The 23719-nt window shown below is 36.2% G+C and overlaps 1 protein-coding gene across 7 annotated transcripts in view; it reads left to right on the top strand.

Moving 5' to 3' along the window:
* The window catches only part of LOC104054538 (sodium channel protein type 1 subunit alpha), a 108667-nt gene that overhangs the window by 25792 nt on the left and 59156 nt on the right, over positions 1-23719 (top strand). For all 7 annotated transcript variants that reach the window (XM_054070652.1, XM_054070649.1, XM_054070653.1 and 4 more), the window contains one exon: positions 18693-19011. In XM_054070652.1, coding sequence (XP_053926627.1) covers positions 18745-19011 — 267 coding nt within the window. In that variant the 5' untranslated portion in view covers positions 18693-18744. The remainder of the gene's footprint in view (positions 1-18692; positions 19012-23719) is intronic.

Below are 23719 nucleotides of genomic sequence, written 5' to 3'. Positions count from 1 at the left end.
TTTCTTAAAGTATATAAGCAGCCCCTCAAAATATTTATTCTACTGTATATACACTCTGCAACACTTTAAATATATTTCAAAAGAAAATATGTCCTAAAAATTGTTTAATTTCTTAGTGTTTCTTTTAGGTTAAATAGGCTTTACTGGTTAACCAAAGCAAGTACGTGAATAAAAGCAGTTGGAAAAGGATATCTGGCAAATCTGTTTGATTTTTGCTTATTGTCAGGAGAACACCACCTTTAATTTAAAAGATTCTTTTTTTAAAATTTATATTTTATCTTCAGTAGAGAGAACTAGGACTCTTCAAAAGCTGATTAAATAAGGTGAGTGTACAAAAGCCATTTAAGTGTTTTGTATTTTATGTTATTCAGGTTTTTTCACAGATGAAAAACCCAACCTCAAACAATTATTTTCTGAAATGAAAGCCTAAATTATCACCAGAAATGTGCAGTGATGGTTGGAGATATAGAACTTTTTCAGAACTCCATACTAGCTACATTGATGCTGAATTGAAAGAGGAATTATACAACAATTGTTTTAAATTATTTTTTCTTAAACATTAACTATGTGATCCAAATGTTATCCTGAAACCTCACATCTGAGTATTTTTGCTTTCAGCTCAACTTATTTTCTCTTTACATTCAGACTGTGGGAGACAGATCAGAAAGCATGACCCTTTACTATGTTTTCAGAATGTCATATTTTCTCAAAATCAATTTATTACAAATCTGCTACTCTGAGTTAGTAAAATATTATATCTGAAATAAAAATTTGCACTCCAAGGAAAATGAGCTATATATTAAAATAAAATTTCTCTTAGTGATTTTGGCTCCATCTATACCAAGACTACCTGGCATTTAGATATCCTGTCTCTGCAAAGAGTCTTGTCATTAAAAATCTGGTGGCTATATGGTCCCTGTCAACAGGGTATGTCTTCTGATGTGAGCTAACTCTTGAGTTATATCCCCAAACTCCTTGGGAAACTAATAAATAAAACAAGTGAAAATCGTACCAAAGTCAGCACTTATTATTAAGAGAGATGATTGTGTCCCCAGATCCAGGATTCTTATCATTGATTATCATTGATTAACACATTGGCTTCTAAGCTACAGAGCAAATAAAATATAGTTCATATAAATATATATAATGAAATATTTATATATTTACCTAGAAAGAGGTAATAAAATTTTAAGTGCAGATTTTTTTTGAGAGTATGACTTTAGAACAAGCTAAAGAAATTCAGGAACTAGAATATCATGTTAATTGAGTAAATATTAAGTATTTTAACTTCTGAATTAACAATTGCAATGGAAATGTCACAATACTGTCTTGAGTGTTCTTTAGGAACAGTTTATAGTTGGCAAGAAGTAAAATAGAAATGTATGGCTTTTTTCTTCCAGGAAAGTCAATTTTATGGAGGGACACATCTTCAGATAGATTATTTAATGCGAGAAAAGGAAGGTGGATTGAATATCCTTAAAATCTGTTGCAAAATAGTATACTTTATTCCATAGCATGATTTTCTGGGACTGGGGAGCTTTGTAAATTGTATTTAGTGGCACACCTAGATATGGAAGGTTTGCCCAGATATTATTTTAGGATGTTTATTTCTGGTTTGCTGTCTAATTTTTGATGGCCAAATATAAAACTGCCTGTAACATTTTATAGAAGCAGAATTTACACCCACCTGGGCTACAGATACGTGAGAAATTTTTGCACAGTATCTTTATTATAATGACAAAGCCAATCTCCAGAAGTGCCCTTCAACCTCTGTTAGCGTGTGAGTCTGTGATTCCGTGATGCAAACCCACACGCTTGGAGTGCCGGATGGAGTATTACACTGACCTATTCATCTGTAAAAAGGAGCAACTATGCACCAAAATACAGAAAGTGGTACTATAGATAGAAATATAGATAGAGATATAAATTATAATATGTATAATCTATATTAAAATATAAACTATTTATGTTAATACAAATATAATTAGACAATTTGGAAATGCTAATGTTGACACAGTCTTGCATCACCAGGACTGTACCTGCTCTGATGTGAAAACTTTGTCACATTTCATGAGTGGGACGTATAGTAGACAGAAGTTTACAGCTTTATTAATATACATGTGCAATGAGATGAGGAAAAAAAAAAGTACTTTGAGTACCTCTTAAGTAGAATTCCAATTGAAGATTGCTTTTATTCAAATAATATTTTTAGATTTTTATTTTAGTTTCACACACAAACTCCAATCCAACCTTAAAGAACCACTGTCTCCTTTGGTTTACTAACAACCACATTTGTTTAGGGTAACAATGTCTGGTAATTTTGACTCTAGGTTATGTGCTGCCCAGCTGCTGCCCAGGCTGGCTGTAAGCCTGTCACTTGTGGGCATTGACCTCAGACTTGCCCTCTACTTTCCCCTCAAGACAGGTTTCTATACATCTCTGAAGCCTAAGTTCAGACTAGTCCTGAACCAGCATTAAATGACATTTTATGGCTCTGCTGAGAGAACCAAAAATTAATACCGAAAGCAAAGTAGCTGATACAGTACCCCATCTCTTACATCTGTATGCCTAATTCTTAGACAATAGTTAACATTGGGGAAAAATAGTATCTTGGAGGGAAAAAAAAAAAAAAAAAGAAAGCTGGGGAAATATGAATCAATTAATTTTAAAAAAATGCATGGGAGTAGTAAACATTCAATTTCATTTTTTAAAAGCTATTTCTCTGTCCCAAAACAGATCTGTCTTCAGTATCTTAAATACTATTTAACTGTCTAATAGCAATAACTGTGTTTTACTTAAAATTTTCCCTTCTTTTTTTTTGACCTCTTTGCACATATTTTTATGTGTCTCTCAGCAGTGACATTTACTTCTCAGGGTTGTATTCTTTATAGGATACTGAAATGCAGGAAACTGGTCGATTTTGGCACCAGTATTTTTTCCTCTCCTGCAATTAAAGTAAGATTGACTATGGTATAAGGCTAAAATGTCATATGATAGGTCTAAGCTTATGTATTTACGTCTATATTTAGGTTCTAAGGGAAAAAATAGAGCATCCCGAAACAGAGTGACAAAAATTTCCTATTGACTTTTGTGTGAATTCTTCATTGCTTAGCAATTTGGGAAGGATGGCTTGTGCTTTCAGCTGTCTGTTCAGATAAATTCCAGATATGAAATATAAGACATTCACTCTGTTTGTGAGAAAAGATTGTGAAGGTGGCTAAATTATAGCTGTGGGTAGTGAAACTGTGATTGTTGTTATTCTGAAGTCTACACAGTGAGCAATTTTCCTTCTCTTTAGTGATCTGCATGTCTGTTATTCTCTGTGTAATGCTTCTAAATTCAGCTGGCTTTCCTGAAGCAGCAATTATTAATGGCTTTGGGGGTTTAAAACAAGAAAAAAAAAATTTTGAGACATTGATGTGTTATCTCAGTTAAAATAGCATATTGCCATAGCACAGCACAGGCTGGAATCGACCTGGCTGGGGAGCAACTCTGTGGAAAGAGACCTGGGAGGTCCTGGTGGACAAGCAGCTCAATATGAGTGAACAGTGTGCTGCTGTGGCAAAGAAAACCAACAGGATGCTGGATTGTGTCAATAAGGGCATTGCTAGCAGACATAAAAAAAGTCTTTATCCCACTGTACTCAGTGCTTGTCAGGCCACACCTCTAATACAGTGTTCACTTTTGGTCCCTACTATAAAAAAAAGATGTGAACAGGCTGGAGAGAGTCCAGAGAAGGGCCACAAAGGCAATCGGGGGACTAGGAAGTTGCTATATGGAGAAAGGCTGAGAGATATGGGTTTGTTCAGCCTTGAGAAAAAAAGGTTTAGGGGTGACCTTATCACCATGTTCCAGTATTTAAACAGTGGCTACAAAGAAGATGGAGACTCTCTTTGTACAGAGTCACATAGAAACGATATGGGGTAATGGGTACAAGTTACTCCTGGGGAAATTCTGATTGTACACAAGAGGAAAATTTTTCACAATGAGAACACTCAGTCATTGGAATAATCTTACTGGGGAAATGGTGGGTTTCCCAACACTGGACACTTCTAAGATTCAGCTGGACAGGGTGCTTGGCAATCTTGTCTAGACCATGCTTTTGCCAAGGAAGGTTGGACCTAGAGGTCCCTTCCAACCTGGTATTTGATGATTCAGTGTTGTAGGGTATATTTTCCTTCTGGAAGTTTCTGAACCTTCTGCTTTCTGGCTCTGACGGGCCGTTGTTCTCAAAGCATTCCTTTATATTACCCTTCTAAAGTACAAAATCTTGAACTTTAACACCTTATATTCTTACCTGCAATTTTTTTCTATTTCAGTTTGTGTCCAACATTATCTTTTGTCTTGCATACATATGGATATTTTTTGTGTGCCTGTAACAGGAAGGAGTCCCTATAGGAAATAGAGGACCCCAATGTGTATGTGCTATTTAAACACAGAGAGAAAGGGAATCACTGGCCAGTTAGCCTACAATCTAAGTGTAAGGAAAATGCTCAGAGGGCACAGAGAGAAAGAAGTCTTTTAAGGTGAAGGAGTAGTTTTACTAGCTGAGCAGCCTAATAACTGAAGAGTTTTGGAAGGTATCTTGAAAAAGAAGAGGACAACGAGGGAGCTTTGTAGATATTTGTGTCTCTTAAATGCGACCGGGAATCTTCTTTGAAAGCATAATGTTGATGTAAATTGAGAATTGAAACAGTGGAATTAACATCTTAAAAACAGAATTTGAGGAAATGAAGAAAGGCCACAAATGCACTCTTAGCAGGAACTAGTCATCTGTCTCCTAAGAATTTATACAGCAGGATAACATAGCCTAAGCAACTAGAAAATCATCCTGGATTAGGGCAGGTTTTGTTTGATGAGGCCAAAGAAACTTGTTTTCTTGTAAGTATGATGGAAAAGAGAGACTGTTTTGATAAAACTAAACGCTGTGGTTGGCTAGGACTGCATTCTAGATGGGAGGGGACACGGGATGTGCAAGTAGAGTGAGATTGAGACATAGTCTGGCTCCAAAACTTAGAGGTGGACATTTGACACACGTACGAGTCAGGTTTATCGTGACTGTTAGTAGCACTAACGTCAGCAGCCCTAAGGCTTCATTGCTAGTCTTTCCTGTACCAAGATGCTCTGTCAAGCGCTCAGGCTGGGATGAACTACTCCACCTAGAAACCGAAATCACACCAGCACTGAGAGTAGAAAGAAGTCTGAAATAATTAAAACTGGGTTCAGTTGGACTGCATAAAAATAAATAGGATGTTTCTGAAGGAAGTTTGGAGACCAGGATGGCTACTATGGCCATCCATTCTGGCTGCTTTCAGCAGGGCTCATGTGGCTTGGACAGCTCTGATGCTATTCTGACAAGGTAGTCTTCAAAGGTATGTAAACCTATTTACCTGCAATGTGAACACATCTTGGCTATCTGTTGTTTTGGGCTAAGGAACTAAAGGAACTCAAGAGAGATTTCTTCCTAGAAAAAGATGTCTGCTGCTGCAAACTTGGAGATATGTAAGCAACCTGCCTCCCAGATCCAGGGGGACTTTCTATAAAAGGCAATACGAACAGGTACAAATTGCCTCAGGAGCGGGTTGTGACAGAATGCAGTTTTGGGTGCACACTGTCAATACTATATAGAAAAATTAAGTAGTAAAAACAATCTTAAAATTTCATATTGCTGCTGATAAATCTATGTGCTCATATTTCGTAACAGGCATCTTAAGACCTGGTACTGTAATATATTGCACATTTTCACTGAGGTTCTTTTACTGAGTGGACGTAGTCCCTAAGAGGACGGGCTGCGTAAGGTACCTATTTAAAGTCTTATGCTTTGGCCATCTGTTAGGTATCAGATCACTGTGTTCTCACTGAAAAAAATGCCTCGTGGTCTAAGCACTCATCTGTCTTTAACTTTCTTTTATAGTGGTAACAGTTCTTATATAGACTGTTTTTTAGTTTGGGAATATTTTGGATACATGCAATCAGCTCCAAGATTCTGCAGCCAACCTTCAGTTAACCCAAGAATTCCCGCAGCACCCAGCCCAACAGAAAGCCTAATTTTACAACCACATAACTGAAAACCCAGCCCTGATCCTATCCAGCCCCAAACACTCCTCATTCAGCACTCGGGTCCCAGCAAACCCAGCTGCCTTGGAAGGCTGTAGTGGACAGGGAGGAAGGGAGCACAGTTGCATTTCACTCCCTAGGATCTGTTTACTGAAGGACAATGTTAAGTCCAAGTCCTCCACGGCTTGCCACAAAGGTGAAAAAAAAAAAACCATGGAGGGAAAAAAAGCTTGAGCACGAGAAGAAGAGAGGAAGGGAGAGCAAAAATTTTGATGAAATTTTCATACCTTATTTTTATGCCTTTCCCCAGGCTAAATCCCTCCCCCCATCCTAAACCCTTCCTGCTTGAGAATAGCTGTTTTCTAGCAATTATTTCCAATGACATTATATGTTGTATGATACCACATGTTATAACGTAAAAATCATTTTACCATCCCACAACTTAAAGTATGAGAAATAATTTGCACTATGACAAAAGAAGAATGAATTTATGAGCACACAACAAAATTTTTAATAAGTAATTATTGAACTATGGGTGATAAATGCATATTTACATAATTTGCAAAAGCACTTTTATAGAGTAGATAACTCTTATTCATATTTCTTTTTTATGCAGTAGTCCTACAGCACTGAAATATGCTCAGAAAAACAAATTGCATCTTTTTAGCGTATATGAAATTCAGGTGGTAAAATTTCAGTATGTAAAAGAAAACTAAAGGGAAGTATTCCTCCAGATTAGTGTGCTTCTACTTAAAGGTAAAACAAAAGAATCTGAGTTGAAATTACCTTTTTTTGTAGCACAAATCAAAATTATTCTGGAAGATATAAATTAAATATATAAATTAGGTAATAAAATTTATATGCATCAATGAACTCAATAGCATGTTTTGAGAACAGCTTCAATAGGATTTAGAGTTCATCTGTTACATTACCAACATATATCCTGATGCAATTTTAAATCATAGAGAAAACCAAGAATTTTAAGAGTAATAAATATAAAAAGCTGGATAAAGAGACAGATCAAACCAACTCCTACTCAAAATTGCTACGCCCTGAAAATTATTTTTTATCTGTACTTTTCACAGGCTTTTTCCTCAAAAACAAATTAAGATTTCTTTGAAGTAATTTCCACTTATGAATATGAAGTCCCCAGTTTGTCCTTTCCTTATAATTGATGTAACTCAATAAGTTCTAATCTTCTTAATAGTGCATGTCCTTCAATCCCTTCGAGCCACAACCTACACATTGCATTGATCTCTGACAGAGTTTGTTGTTCACATACTAAAGACTTGCTTTTCATAACTGGATATTCTTATCTTTATGTAGTACATTTGCTTCCATTGTCGTGTCTTCTCTCAAGTGTGTTCACAAACGGTTTTAGAAACGAAGTTTCCTACTTTGGTTTCTCACTGTAAGCTTCTTTATACAAATGCATCTAGGTTGTGTATGTGACACCTGGAGAAACGTTGTTCAGCTCTTAGAGTCTGGTATGAAGTAGTGCCCTGTCTTCAAATGCATCGATCAGACAAGAAGAGTGGTGTGCTGAGGAATGCCTCTCTGCATTGTTTCTCGGCTGGGTGTATTGTAAATCAATACCAGACTCTGGGAGTTAGAGTGGCTGAGCTTTCTCTCATCTAATAGAGCTAGAACTAGCTTTCACGCAGCTATTAGCAGAGTAAAGAGTTATGGGACAACAATGACTAATCTTATAATTTATCCTCAAATTATTTAAGATATTGCCCTGGACACCCAGTGCCAAAACACCAAAAGAAATTATAACTCTCTAATACAGACTAAAAATTCTAGTTAGGAAAAGTATTCCAAAATACTGTAACCTCTATTACAGCATTAAAAATGACAATTTAGAACAGAAGCAGCAGTTCAAATCACAAATGCAAGAGTACTTTCAGTCATTAAGAAGACAAATGTGTGGTTTTGAATGAGAAGAACATCTGAAAGTATTTTAATATCAACTAAAAATCCTTTACAATGGGAAAACTGTTATTTCTCCATCCAAAAAAAGCTGAGGTTGAAAAGGATGTGGTTTACTGTTAGTCATATCTGCCATTATTTGCAGTGTATTATACAATGTTGCTATTCCTAACTGTTCTTATCTTATAGGTGGATCCTCATGAACAGATTTACGTGATACAAACATTATAATCTACCTGTTTCAGTTCAAGATGGAATGCAAGATACTTAATAACTTTAAAGATTTCTATTACTTCACTAGCTTCATTAGCACGGTTTAACTGCACATTTGATGTGCGCTGAATAATATGAATAGAAAGTGTAGATGTCAAGTCTCTCTTTTTATATTTCTGTACTCATATCTGAGAATGGTTCCTTTACAAAATAGACATTAAATGTGTGTTACAGCCATATTTTTAACCACATAGCTCAGTACGATATTTGATAAAGTGAATGTTGCTTGCTTTTTAGTAGGTGATCTGGTCTTTGGGAAAGTGCCAGAAGTGGCTGAGAATTTGAATGACTGAGCTTGCTGCTGCAAAATTTGTTATCATTTACACTTTTCTTAAATACATAGATATATTTCAGAAATTTCTGATTAATGATTTTCCATTTTTAAGTTAGCACACGGTATTCATATTCCCTTAGTTCTGAATTTTTTTAATCTTGTTGTCACTTGCAATATGCATTCTGCCTGCTTTCTTAATAGCATTAAGTTCATTAATTTTTAATTTTTTCTGGACTGCTGAACATTTAAAGTTTCTGCACATAATATATTCCCATTTATTTTAAAGAACATTTCTCTAACTTTTCTTCTTGACCAATCATAGGATTAAAAAACCCTGAAAACTCCCAAATCCCAGTAGCACTGGATTTCATAGACATAATTTTATCTCTTCTGACTTTTGACTGGATTATTCATTATACCTCTACATTCCTGTATTTTCAAAAATCAAATTAAGATCCTGAACATTTATTGTAGGATTAGAATATAAAATAATAAATGACTGGAAACTCACCAGCACCTCAAAATAAAAAAAAGGTGAAATCTTTGCTTTTAAATAAAAGTCATTGTAGCTAACGGTCTTCATTCAGTGGCTTTCAAACCACTGCTTCTGCAGAAATTCTAATTCCCAGTCTTTGCATTTCTTTGTAATCGTGAAGCTTTTAACAATAAGGCATTGCTCAAAGGGTGTGGCAGAGGCAGAAGATGCTGTTGCTGCTGCCTGTAGTTAACCATTTAATAGCAAAACTGATTTAATTGCTTCTAGAATTTTTCAAGATTTTTTCCCCTTTTATGCAACTGAAAATTTCATGTAAGACCTTTTTAGATCTCAGAACAAGCTAAAGACTGGATGAAATAAAGGAGAATATAAAACTTGCTGAAACAAATGTTGAAAAATGAGTGAGGAAACTTTCATACACAAAGCCCTGTTCAACCTGGTCTCTTAAATCCAACTGTGATCATTTGGAATTTATGCGTTACAGCTTATTATTCTGAGATAATTCCTTCTTTTCACTCCTAAACCCTATGATTATCAATATAATGTTTCAATTCATGCTCTTTGGCCTAAGATTTTCCATATTTATACAAAATGCTCTTACAGGTTATAAAGTATCTATGTGAAAGTTTAGGTGCACGCTAGATGCTGAGACTATTGATCTGAATTCAGGCTTCTTGCAACTCCCCAGACACCTTCTGCGAGTGAATGTAGGGCCCTACCTCTCCTCCTTGACAGCTGTGTAGAATATCACAAGGGCAGATATGGAAGGATGGGGCAGGTAAATAAGCCTGTGATCCCTCTGCAGAGGAAGTCAACACCCCTTACAATGTCATCTAGATTTAACTCATTTTTAGCAATTCATTCTGCGGGCTGGCCAACTAGGTCACCCCACAGCCAGCTTCCAGGCTTCTCCACAGGGAAACAGTGAAAGCAGAAAGTAAATCTGACCTTTAGCCTTAGTCTCAGCATCGCCTCTGTGAAACAATTGAGATGTGATCACAGGATTGCAATTGGCTTGTTTGTGAGCTGTAACTGACCAAGAAAACTCATTCTGGTAAGTGGTATGATAACTAAACAGCAAATTAGTGGATGGATTTTGATGAGCTTATGGGCAAGGCTAGGCGGTGTCCTGATGCAGGAGTTGGTAGTAGAAAAAGCAAGAGTTTCACCATTTTGCGAAAAGTCTTTAGAAACAGCTTAAATGACTCAGATCAATTAGCAATGGAGGAGTGGTTTAGTGTGTTGACTTTCAGTTTTCTCTCTTTTTTACTCTATCCAGAGTAAAGCATAAGTGTATAAAAGACTTCTGCAAAGTCTCTCTTTCTTGCTTAAATGCTGCTTTTGTGAATTACATGCTTCAGCTGCTGCTTTTCTACGCCCGTGTTCTAAGTATGAAGCTTTGGGATTAATCTGTTAAGACACAATGAGTGTGGGAGTATGCACTGGCACAGGGATTTTAGGACCACTGTTGAACCATAGCTACCATTTGTAGGAAAGATAGTCTTTGCTTAGGAGATGCGCCAGAGAGACTGATCAAGGCGATACATAACCTGTGGGGGATATATCACCTCAATTGTAAAAGAAGGTGGAGATGTGGAAACTAACTCTAATGTGCTTGCTTACTTCATTACTAGCAGCAATAATTCTTGGATGTTAGTGCAAATTACTTTATTTAATACTCAGTGGAGTAAATTAAATGCACAACTATGCAGCCCTTAGGGCACTTGGTGCCAGGGTTTGAATATTGTCAGGTGTCCTTGCCTGGACACAAAACTAAAATATGATGGCCTCATGAATGTCCACTCAATGGGAACTTTCCAGAATTACATTGGACTAACATTATTAATTCAATTTTTTTTTAACATTAATTCAAAACTAGTCAGGAAATAAATTAGAATTGTTTGTTTATTTTAGACTAGGTTTGTGTTTTGGAACAAGTTTCTTTAAAGCAGTGGTGTGATATTTTTATTGTAAGAGATTTTGGGAGCTATCTGTATATATATATATAAAATAGTTGATAAAGTTAAATAAAATTGTATCTGCAAAAGCAGATACTAATTATGATACTGTAAAGAGAAATCGTTAATCACCTAGTAGTAAGATATTTCTCACATATTATTAGCAAACTATTAATAAATTGAACGCAGCCTACTAACAGCAAAATCCTCTTACTGTTGGTAAAAATGGATGCTCGTTTACAACTCCAGAATCAGAAAACTGCAGAGGGGCTGGTGGGGAGAAATGTAGATGTGTTGACATGTGTTTACAGTCATGTGTTATATGTTGTGTGTGTTACATGTCATTAACGTATAGCATACAAATTATTTTGACAAACACTTGATTCACATGTAACTCATATATTTGTTGCATCTCATAAAAATTAAAATAGGCTGACAGCTGCAGAAGGGCATGAACTCAATAATGCTTCCTAGCCTGGACAGTTCATTTGTGGCTCGAGCATCTCCCATTCCTTGAGCACTCCTTCCTTTCAAAGACAATTTGTGAGATGGACCCCTCACTTTGGGTGATGCACTGCACTGACTTAGCAAACGATACTGTTTCTGAAACAGAGCAGTGGGGCTGTTACTGCCTCCTCTCTGCACTGTACACAAGCATGTGCTGAAACCGGCCTTATATGCACAGTGGGAGAGAGCAAGACAATAAAGTACAAAAACTTGTTTCTAATATTTAACTGGAGAAAGCTGAAACTCAACTCTTCCATTCTTCATATGATATCTGGGTTAACTTCATATGATATCTGGAAACTGTTTAAAAACCTGTCAGAAAAACTGCTTCCTGTTTCAAAACTGTTAGAAAGTTTCATGTATGTAAATACTTTTCTCATTACATCTTTAAGGTTATGATGTCAGACTGGCCCTTCCATTGATCGTATGAACAGCAAGTACCAGAATGCTATTAATGAGGTTAAGCAACCCACAAAGGTCATAATTTAGTAACTCTTTTTGAGATGTCTTTGAATTTATCTCTGCAACGTTTACTTCTTTCCAGGGCATAGAGCAATCTGGTTTCCATCAGTTTTTATTTCTTGTTTTCCACGTGCAGTAATATGACAAAACCAGAACTTCAATCTTACCTTAAATTCCATTTTACCTTAATGTAAAATGAATCAGTAGCATTATATAATTTACACTGCATAACCTACGTTGCTTTGTTTGTTTGTTTTTTTAACTGAAGAAAGGTGCTATTATATTTGCTAAGGTAAGTGGAAACAGATGTTTCAGACGCTGCTTGGGAAAATTTATCTTGAATTAGCAATGCAGATTGCCAATAGAAGGGGTCCCTGCTCTGATCAAATGAAAGAAAGCAGAAAAATTGCTACCCTGTACTGCAGTCATTTGCTGCAAAAGATAGACTGCAAGAACAGTAAGTGTGGAATTCATTCAGCTTGGTAGCAGTCTAGTAGTTTTTACCTATTAAATGTATTTGCTTAGATGGAACAGTAATGCAGATGCATTGTGACTTTTCCCATTAAAATGTTTTTTTTCTTCCTGTGGAACTGCATAACTAATTTTGGGTTTTTTTCAGCTTTCTAAAATAGAAACTACTTGGTTGCAGTTAATGGAATTAAGCTATTGAAGCACTAAGCGGAAGCAAGCTATTTATTTTTAATTTAAAGCAAAGCACAGTGGCTATATTTTAGTTTAGATATACAGTAAAATGAAAAAAAAAACCATAAGAAGAAGAATAGCAACCTCAACAATGCATATGTATATATAACAAATAGTGCTGAATGAAATGTTGTGTCCACATCATGTGGTCTTCTGATTCACTCTAACCCAGAAAGAAGCATAGTACTAAGAATCTAGGTATCCAGGGGGGGGGCGGGGGTGTGTGGAGCTGCAAAAGTCTGGTTCGACTACAGCAGACTGCAGTTTCTAATACAGATACCTCATAGAGAACATTCTTATTTTCCCAGAATGGAGGGCGAGTGGGGGCTGTTGCTTGGTTAGATTTTGTTTGGGGAGGGATGGCTTGTTTTATTTCATTTTATTTTTAAGAAGTGAGGCATTTTTTTATCTTCCTGAACTGAAGAAATTATTTGGTAGTGAAAACTAGAACTAAACTGTCTTCTCCCATACATTTTTCAATTTTTTTCTTCTCAGCTATGAATACTCCTCCAGTGATATTCAACTGATTCTTCCCAAGTGAATTTATTAGATAATAATAGAGAACTAGCTCTAGGAGCAGGGATCAGAAACCAAGATTGCCTTCCCAAATGAAGGCTTACCATTAAGATCCCAAGTTCATATTTTCTTACGGGCTTTCTTCATCCCATTAATCTTGATTTCATTCCTGAATAGTGTGATGGCAGAGCACTGTAAATAGAGATCAGATGGTCCGTTGCCTGTGGTAGTATAAGAGTTTTACTGATTGATGGAAAATGTGGCTTTGAATTCCCTGGAGCTGATGAGGGAGTTTAGCATAGATACTCATGTAATGAGATGTGAGCCAAGCAATTATACAGCAGTGTGGATATCACAGATACTAACTTATCTTTGTTCTGCTTTCTGGCTATTGGGCAGCCTAGACTAGGGTGTTAGACTGCCTTCCTAAATCATATAGCTATCCATGGCTGTTTGCAGCTCTGTGGAAAACTAAATAGTCATTCCCTCCCCCTCATTCCCTCCCTTCTGTGACTTTTTCCCTATGCCAATAGTCTTGCTCATATATAAGTTTAAGTAATGGAAATATCTAGCAGCAAAGCAAAGACTTTCACTTGAGATAGTATATACTATTTGATTTCTTCCAGTATTTCAAATAATTCATTTGTAGCTCAGCGCATATGCATGTACCCTATTCTGATGTCTGCTGTATTAATGTAACTACCCTTAAGTTAAAACTAATATGCATTAAATATAGTTAGCCAAATCCAAGCAATCTAATGCAAGCAAGTCCTTGTGCCCAGATCCGCATTATCCATGCCAAGAGGGAACAGGAAGAAGATGGTGAAAAAAGATATGAGGGAATCCTTTTATCAGTCTGGTAATATGCATGTTTCACTTATAAAGCTGTCCGTGACAATTAAATTTAATTTTATATATGAGCAACAGGGAGTCATAAAACATTGCATAGTCTCAATTGTGTAGTCTGATTCCTGTCCTTCTGCCAAGCATGTTACTTTGGATATCCTACCTACATTTTCTAACTGTAGTAGCCCTAAAATAGAGGTAAACAGGCCAGATACAGGCTCAGTTCTGTGAAGAAAGAAACAGGGGTTTCTCCTTAGCCAAGACCTCACACACAAAACTGCAGTATGTGGCCATACCTTCCTTCCTCTCCTCTTAGAAATCCACACTTTGAGAAAGGTAATTTAAATTTATTCTGTAGTCTGAAGACAAGAATCATAATAAGTATTGGATGAATAAAAAATAATGAAAAACTATGCCAAAAAACAATGAGAATAATATAACGTAGAGTACTGAGCTCTGTTAGTTTGTATGAAATTTCATTGCTTTATCTTTATTCTGTAGTAGCTATGGTCTGTAGTTCTGCCTTGAATCAGCCAGGTGACAGTCCCTGTTCATTTCACTGATAAATTTGCTAGTACCTTGTTAGTCTCATTATCAAAATGAAGCTACCAGTGTAACTTCATTGCATTGAGAGGATTTTAAAATAATAATTGTACTGTTTACTACTTTGATGCTTTTTAAAAATAAAAAGATACATAATTTTTAATAGAACTGATTTGTCTCTTTATCCCAAAAGCAAAAACATAATGTGTGTCACAGGGCAAGGACGAAGTGAAAGGCAAAGGTTAAGTTCTTCTTCTTTTAGCAGAATTCTCTCACCTAAGTTTTCCCTTAGCAATCAGTTTTGCAGTGCTGGAAAGTATGAGGAAACAGCAGTCTGTACAGGCATTTAAGGGTGCCTTCCTGAAATTCAAAGGGAGATCAACGAAAGAGTGAAAACAGTCCAGTTTTCTTTGCTAATTTCCCAATATTTTTTATTTAATTTCATTTTTATTTTCTATTAGTTGTGAGAGTTGACTTATTTCTTAGATCATCAAGTGTAACAGATCATATTTTGTGATGTATATCATGAAGAGTCTTGTAACTAATCCTGCAAGTAGCAGTGCAAAAGAATGTGTTGTATATCATCTTTCATGTGTTGCACTCATCTTTCCACTTCATCTTGGATGCATATTCATATCCAGGAAACCAGAGCCGCAATCTCAAGCTGCATCCAGCAGCAGTGTACAAATCTTGTCTTAATGGCCTTTCACCAAATTGTGAAATTGGAAAACGAAAAAAAAACTAAAGAAAAAAAAAAAAAGTAGTGGGGTGAGTGTTAACCATAAAAGAAACAACATCTATGCCAAGTTCCTCCTGACCACAGTCTCCAAAAACTCTTGTCACTATTTGTTATGAAGGCATGAAGAACATGAAAGCTAACAGTAAACCAGATGCTTATCAGGTTAGGAAATAATATTGGTCAAATCTGTCTCTTTTTCAGACAGCCATGTATCATCTAATTGACTTCTTCAAAGGCTACTGTGGAACCGGTTTGTAATCACTTAGACAAGGCGACATTTCTACATCTATTTGCTGACATGCCCCTTATTTTGCCTAGAAAATTTATTAAGTTGAAATCTGAAGACTCTAGAAATTTGCAGAAACTCTGTAGATACTTGACAGCTTGAGTTATTCTACGAGTATATCTACAACTATGCAAGGTGTACAGTAAGCCATACCCATCAGGGAAGGGCTGAACCTATTGCACGTGTATTTTCCAGATGGTCAGTGTGTGCACAGCTAGTCCAGCGTAGTTCTGGATGCTTCAGACTTAATATGCATAGGCAGATCAACTATGCACTGTGCTATTACATAGATGCAGCTGAATACCTTCAGACTTATTCTGCATGTGGTTTACAAACGGACCATGCACACAGAGTATATTGAGTGTGCTCTGGAATTATCTGCCTTACAACAATGTATATTACAAAGTATATATGAATGTGTTTTGCCTGGAAAATTTCAGAAGAAGCAGAATGATTCCATTCTCAAGTGTTCTGAGTACATTATTTTCCCAAATTTAAATGTTTTGTCTACTGATACACTGCTGATGAGAAAGTCACTAAAACACAAGTGGCAATGAAGAAGGAAAAGAAATCTCGTTCTCTCCAGAAGGAGGGTAGGAAAGAACTTTGTAAGAAATCTGTTCTTTGTGCATTCTTATATTATTTCCTGTTGAATTACCCGCGCTATGCTAAAGAGAAAAAAAGAAGAATCTGTAGCTATTCAATTAATATTTAATAAATCACTTGATAGAAATCAGACGGATATCAGTTGATTAACAGGTCTGATTTCAATTGTTATCCATTCCCTGTGCAGATAAGTGAGAATAAATTCATCAGTTATAATACAGGAAGTACAAGCCTTTCAGTTAACCACTGTGATATGACAAATGAGAATGATTTGGGATTAAGACTATAGTGAATTCAGTATGTATTTAATACTGACAGCTAGATTTATCAAAGACTTCTATTTACAATTCTGAAGACTTTTATACACATGAAATGAAGAAAAGGAAAATGTCTCTGCAAAATCATCCTCTAATATGCAAAGTACAGGATAAAAAGTAATCATAAAGTCTCCTGAAAGTTTTAAGTACAGCCTACTTAGACTTAGGTATATCTAAAGGTGTATATCTAGCTAGTTCCACGCATATGTGACAGACCTGAGAACATTCTAATATTGCTTATAGAAAAATATTGTAAAGTTCCTTCCAGCAAAAAAATACTATAGAAAATAACATTATTTTAGTGGAAGAAATACTATTAGAAAAGCCCACGGAATTTGCGATTTTAAACTCAGTAGGTAATCATAGTAGTTGTATCAACTATTTTTGCAACCTAATTAATGGCTATGAAGTAGTTTCCTTCTGTACACCCGGAGGCAAATCCCACAGGCTTACCTCCTTGTTCTGCGTGCCAGTTGGGGACACTCAGCTGAACTTAAAGGTGACAGGGCACTATAAGGTTTCAGTGCTCGTCTTTGCTGACTGTTTGCTGGCTTTCTGTTTGAGATTGCCCTTGCTACTGCCCAGCACCTCTTTCCCACTGCTCCAGGGCTTGTTTGGCTTGCTGTGCCCTCACTTGCCACTGTGGCAGGGAACACCAACTGCTGTGTACAGTGGGTTTATTGGACAATGTAGGGAATTTTCAAAGTAAAAATGGCGAAGGAGAGAGAAAACCAGCCTCCTGAGTCTCAGGAGGAGAGGGAACGGCAGGCATGGCTGTGAAGCCTCATTTGTTGGTGCCCATGGGGATTGTACCTACACTGAGAGAGAAGAGGCCTTCATCCCTTCCTTTGCTAAATAAAATGAGCTGACAAGAGACTGTTTCTCTTGAGTCTCTATATCTCCCTGAAGCCAACAGAGCAAGTAGTATCTGCCTACAGCTGTGGCTCCCTTAGTGTTTGAATAGTGGCTTAGTATGATTCTATGTTTCCCAAATTACAGTGCCACTTATGGTGGTCAGTGTGGGGAGCAGCAAGGTCAGTGTGGTGTGGCTAATAGCGTTTTCTCCATCTTTCTCAATATCCACAAGGTGTGATTGAAGTAATATCAGAGTGAAGAAAATATGAGTTTATAACTCTTCAGTAGTTAAGAGACCAAAGAGTCAATTTGTAGAATTAAACAGAACCATGAATTTGGGAGATGGAGCATCTGAAGGATGCTCTTTATGTGGAGGAAGAGAAGTTCTCAAACCCTTGTTGCTTGGCGTACACTTTCATATACTCTTTTTCCCCTTAACTGGGAGGCAACAGGTTGATTCCATTTCCTTTCAGGATTAGAAAGAAGGGAAAGCTATAGAGAACTGCTTTTGGTGTTTTTACACTGAGGAATCTGCCACCTTGATTCTTTAAAAGTCATTCCTCTGGTTGTGGATGATGATTCTATACAGCCGAGTGAAAAATATCTTATTTTCTGAGAAATCAAGAATTTTTTTCCTCCTGTCAAGATTATTTTCTCAGTTGCAAAGCATAAATATGGCTATTAGACTACTTCCAGAATTGTCCAGTTAAGCTGAATGATAAAGAATCAGATCTATAGTAACAGTTTAACTGAAATAAGAATAGGCAGTTGCTCTTATTATCTAGAACAACATCTCTTGCAAAAGCTTACTTTGAACCACTACTTTACTACCTTCTAATAAGCAGAGATGACTTTTATTTGTTTAATGGAAATGCTGATTCCGCAGTGCTTGTTTCCTAATACTCTTGCTGAACTCAGTAAAAATTTCTGCCTTAGCTGTCATGAACTGTGGTATTCATAATTCCCATATAATTCTGGTTGATTCCATTGGACTCTGAGGTGAATTGAAGATAGAGTTATGAGGCAAGTACGTTTCTGATTGTTCCTAAGTGTCATGCTTTTGATTATTTGGAGTAAAAGGCCATGATAGTTCTAGGGTTGAGAAATTATTGCAGTTTACATAATTAGTAAAAGAACCACACAAGTGATTCTTACAAATGTCAAATCACCAACAAACCCAGCTGTTTTATCTTTCTTTACCTAATTCTCAATATCGTGTATTTGAACATTCCAACATAGCATAAAAAAGCCATTTAAAAATAAATGTTACATCTTTCTTACTTTAACTCATTTGTTTGAATTTTATTTTCTGCTTTCTTCCAGTATTTTCCTATGCAGAAGAATAAATGGTAATTAAAATGTGCAGGATGAAAAGATGGAGCAGCCAGTGCTTGTACCACCAGGACCGGACAGCTTCCACTTCTTCACTAGGGAGTCTCTTGCAGCTATTGAACAACGCATTGCTGCAGAAAAAGCTAAGAATCATAAACAAGATTGTAAAGACAATGACGACGAAAATGGGCCAAAGCCAAACAGTGATTTGGAGGCAGGAAAAACACTTCCATTTATATATGGTGACATACCTCCAGGAATGGTGTCTGAGCCCTTGGAAGACATGGACCCATATTACATCAACAAAAGAGTAAGTCTAATACCAATCCTGTTCATATGCCAGTGTTTGGAGTGCTTTATCACTTTACCATGTTAATTTCATTTTTGTGGAGTGGGTTATATACATTCTGCCTTCCAGAATGTTAGTAAATAAATATTTAATATCTTCTAGTTATGAAAAGTTGATTTAGTTAATGTATGTTTTCAGAACACATTTACGCTTATGTGCCCTTGGCACACTGCTCCTCCTGCTTTACATAAGGAGAATTTTGCAGTAACATTATTTTTAGAATTAAATTAATAAAATTGGCAATAAATGTAACATTACAACTGACTGTGTAATACGGTTGTGTAATGCATGTAGCGAGGTATAAATAAATAGTGTGAAAGTCTAGGCTTCTATTCACTGCTCTTTCAATCACTAGCAAAGTGTCCACTGTCCTGTATGGTACAGGACACAATCCATCATCCTTAATGGTTAGTAATTTTTCATCCTTTTCTTTTAATTTACATAAAAATTATTCCTTCGATATCCTTGAATTTATTTCAAATGAACATTTATATGTAAGCTAAAATGTAGTATGTTGTCTTTGATTGTAAGCAAGATATAATACCTACACAAACATGTATAAGTAATTCATGATATACTTTGCAAGCTTTAAAAATTAAATATATATTGAAACTGAATACACCAACACGTCATACTTCCTCTAAGGTTCTTCACATTTAAAACTGACAGCATGAACTAATGCATAGCACATTTTGTACCCAGAAATCTGCTTTGATAGCGGATTCTTAGGAAATTAATGGAATCAATAGAGAAAGACAGATAAGCAGAAAATATCATAAAGAGGGTGTAAAACTGAATTTAATGTTTCTGATGGAACTGGCCTTGAACAGCCCTCGAATTCTTTCAGGAGGATTCTTTTGCACTGCCCATATGCAGCAGAAAAGGTTCATGGTTTATAGTCATAGCTAGCTTGGGTGATAGTTAATTACTAGGTGCTGTGATTATGAAAACTCTATAAATAGCAAGACAGGAGTTATTTTGATTTTCACGAAGTGCTGTGTTCTAAGTGTCTTGGCTTGCTAAATTCATGTGATTTATGAGTCTTATTTTGATGAGAGAAAATACTATATGAAAGAACAATATTTTTATCTTTATTATTTGATGCCTCTGAAAGAGCCTTTATCTGCCATTCACAGTGCATGAAGATTTATCTTTAAATCACAGTTCTACTTTGACAAAGATAAAAGATGCTATAAAAGTTTCTACAAAAACAGGCCTTGTAAGCTTCTGTACTAATTGTGTCTGTTTGTGATACAAACCCACATATAATTACATCCCTACCCACGGCTCATCCTGGACCTTTATAGTCAAATCTTGTTAGTTTTGTGTGTCTTACAGTGAAAACAGATACATGATAGGTGTGACCTACAGGTATGCTTCTGGAGCCCTTAGAAATGGAAGACCCTTCCAGTCCCTTCATCAAACACTTACTACATCAGCCAGGTCTCATGACAGAGTTGGGGGAAATGGAGCGGAAAACAGTTGAACATATTCAGAAAAGTTTCTGTAATATTTGAAAGGAGTAATCTTTTTATTTGTACACTAAATAACATTTATAGGCAAATCACATACACACTGGGATTCTCTTGTTTGTGCTGAAGTCCACACTTTCTTTCTATGTATGTGGCTTAATCTCCTCCAGGACAAAAATAGAATCAGCTGTGTCAGTCAAGGCCAAAGAAATTTCTCACACGTTACAATTCTCTCTTTTTTTCCTTCAGTAGGAGGAAAATTGACTTTCCTAACAGAAATCCAAGATCTATTTCAATTTCATGTCAGTATTTTGGCTATAAATTATCTAATTCCTGTATTTTTTTTATCTACCTATATGTGAATTCTGGAAATAATTTTATATTTCACTTGTCTTTTGAGAAAATTGGTAGCAATTGATGCTCCTGCAAGTCTCAGAAGGAGAAATAGCTTGAGGAAAGCCTGAAGCACAAGTGAACATCTCCAGGAAGATGTGAAGGACTTAGTGCTTAATGCATTTACCTCCTTACCATTTAAAATTTCAGCTTTCTTTTTATCCCTTTCTGAATCCCACCCTGCAAAGCCAAGGAGTGAAGTAGCACACCTCCCACTGTAACTGTCTGGCAACTGCTGCGTGGTGGTTAGAGATTTTATAGTTCTGTCTGGAGAAGCATCTATTTGAAATTACATGGATCTAATGAAAAACAGTAGAATGAAGAAAAATATTCATTTGCAAGAAAGAATTCGGACAATAGGTGCCTCTTTTTCTTTAGACCTCTTCTAAGATCTCTGCATAAACTGTACCTGATTTATTGACAGAAACTATATAAATTTAGCTTCCAAACTTTCAAACAGGGAATAGAAATTTTTACCTACAGAACTGATTAAATTATACTAATGAACATGGTCACAGTGTTTATTCAGGAAATTTGTATTAGAAATTAGAAATATGTTTTTTATACCAAATTTGGGTCATGAATTTAATCATCTGTTATTTGCATTATATGCAAGTAATTGCATCCCACTCGCTGACTTCTTTTCCCTGTTTTTGTATCAGGACTGAACAAGTTCACTGTATGTCTGCATGACTTGAATGTTGAAAGATCATCAAGAGTGTTTTACGTTTCATCTTTGGGACTTTTTTTCTAAGCAATAGGTTTGTGCATGCCATGATTTGATACAATTTAATCCAGAATAAGGCAGGAATAGATAAATGTGTTGAGCTGATGTGAGTGCCTTAATTTGTGGATAAGGTAACTGAGAGATGAAAAGTTAAAAATGGGAAAACTTGTTAAGAGGAACAAAACTAGACATGTGTGCTAGTTTTATGGGTTCCTTTAACCGTGCCTCTATGCAAAAGCTACAATCAAAGAAGACATATTCATGCAGAATATTAATCTGAAGTAGAAAGGAAAAGGAAAAAATTGACAACAACTGTTTGACAACAGAACAGCCCATTATAGCAAATTTACACACCTGATAGTATAAGTGATTTAAACTGTATCATAGATAGTCTGAATGCCAGCAACTCTACCCTTGTAACAGAATTATTTTATTATAATATAATACAATACATTGTAATGAGATGCTGCTGGTGGTTGATGATGATGGTCTTTAGAACTGTGAGGTTTAGCATCTTTGATGGTTGCAATTATCTTTTTTTTTTTTTTTTAAATCCAAAAGTGAGTAAAAATTAACTTGGAATTTACTGAATTTTGTGCACCGCTTCTGTGTAGGTGCAAATCAGTGTGTTCCCAGTATAATAGTGACTGCCCGATCACGCTCAAGCATCCATCACAAAGGATCAAAAAGGCTCACTATCTATTGAGAAACGATAAGCTGGAATCCCCTGAGATCCCGACCTGCAGATGTGTCAAAATCTGGTCCATATGGTTTCATGCTTTAAGGGCTGTCTACTGCCTCTTGATCCTAGGCTGCTGCACTAAAGAGGAGGGAAAGTGTAAGCAAAACTAAGTGAGTTTTACTTCACTTTCCTCCTGTTATAATGTAGACAGAGCACTGTTGATTGCCACTCCGTGTTCTGCCTCTTGTGAGAATGTTGACTGATGTCTGTCAGAAAAGGTGTCTCCTTTTGTCCTGGCACTTGGTAATATCAGTTCCTAATATGATTGAGGCATTACCTGTTGGACTTCTCAGACTTGTCTTTGGTTGCAGAAACAAAAAGATTTTGTGAAATAGCTTTACATAACTTCATTACATCAGAAAATGAACTAGTGACTTGAAATATTTTTGATAGCTGTAAGTGAAAGAACTTTTAAGTGAAAAGTTTTTATCAAAGCAAAACAATAAGATCTTTCTAGAAAACATGGTTTCAAAAATAACCACAAAACCAAGAAATGCCAACTTCCAATATGTCATGAGTATCTTGTTCCAACTGTCCCTGGGGCTTTTCCAGAGAAGCTAAGGACCTAGCTCAACAATATGTCTGTCAACTCTTGCTTTTCAGAAGGTCCTTTGAGCTTTTAGATGGTGTTTGTTTAAGGAGTGGAAATGCAGTGGTGTAGCAGTTAGCCTGCTAAATGTAGCCTTCCAAAATTATATTGAAAAACTAACTGGGAGGAAGGAGGGGAGAAAGAATGTCTTGGGAACTTTTTGTCCCAAAATGTTCTCAGAGACAGTGTCTTTGTTCAGCATGGATTCATCTTCTCTCTTAGCTGCATCTTCTCAAAATACTCCTCCTTCTTTGCCCTGCAAAAATGCCCTTTCTGGGTTTATATCAAATATGGCAGAAGTTACAGAACTAGGATCCTGGTTACAGATGCAAAAGCACAAAATTAGGACCTTGTCCTTAGGAATGTCTTTGAATTTATATTCACACTCAAATACTTTGAATGTGTCCAGGCTTCCTGCCTTTATAAAATGATTAAATCACTTCATAAAACCCAAGCCCTTAAAAGTATACATAATCCTTCATAGATGAACATTAATCTTATAATTTGTTTAGAATTTATTTAGCTTTTCTCAGTGTATGTCTACTTTGTCCTGACAGCTTTGGGTGCAACACCGCATGTTCCTCCACACTGCCTACACGTTGGCTGGCATCTGGGCTGAGACTGCAGTGAGACATAGCAGGCTTACCAGGGAGGAAAGCTTACCCAGGGACTGGATATCAGCTGTTATCTGTATTTTTTTTTTTTTTTTGTGAAAATTCTTCTTCAGACATAACATACAATTTTAG

Source organism: Cuculus canorus, chromosome 6 (assembly GCF_017976375.1).
Source record: "Cuculus canorus isolate bCucCan1 chromosome 6, bCucCan1.pri, whole genome shotgun sequence".
Classification (NCBI taxonomy): domain Eukaryota; kingdom Metazoa; phylum Chordata; class Aves; order Cuculiformes; family Cuculidae; genus Cuculus; species Cuculus canorus.
Note: the sequence above shows the minus strand (reverse complement) of the source record. Positions and strands in the feature narration are given on the sequence as shown.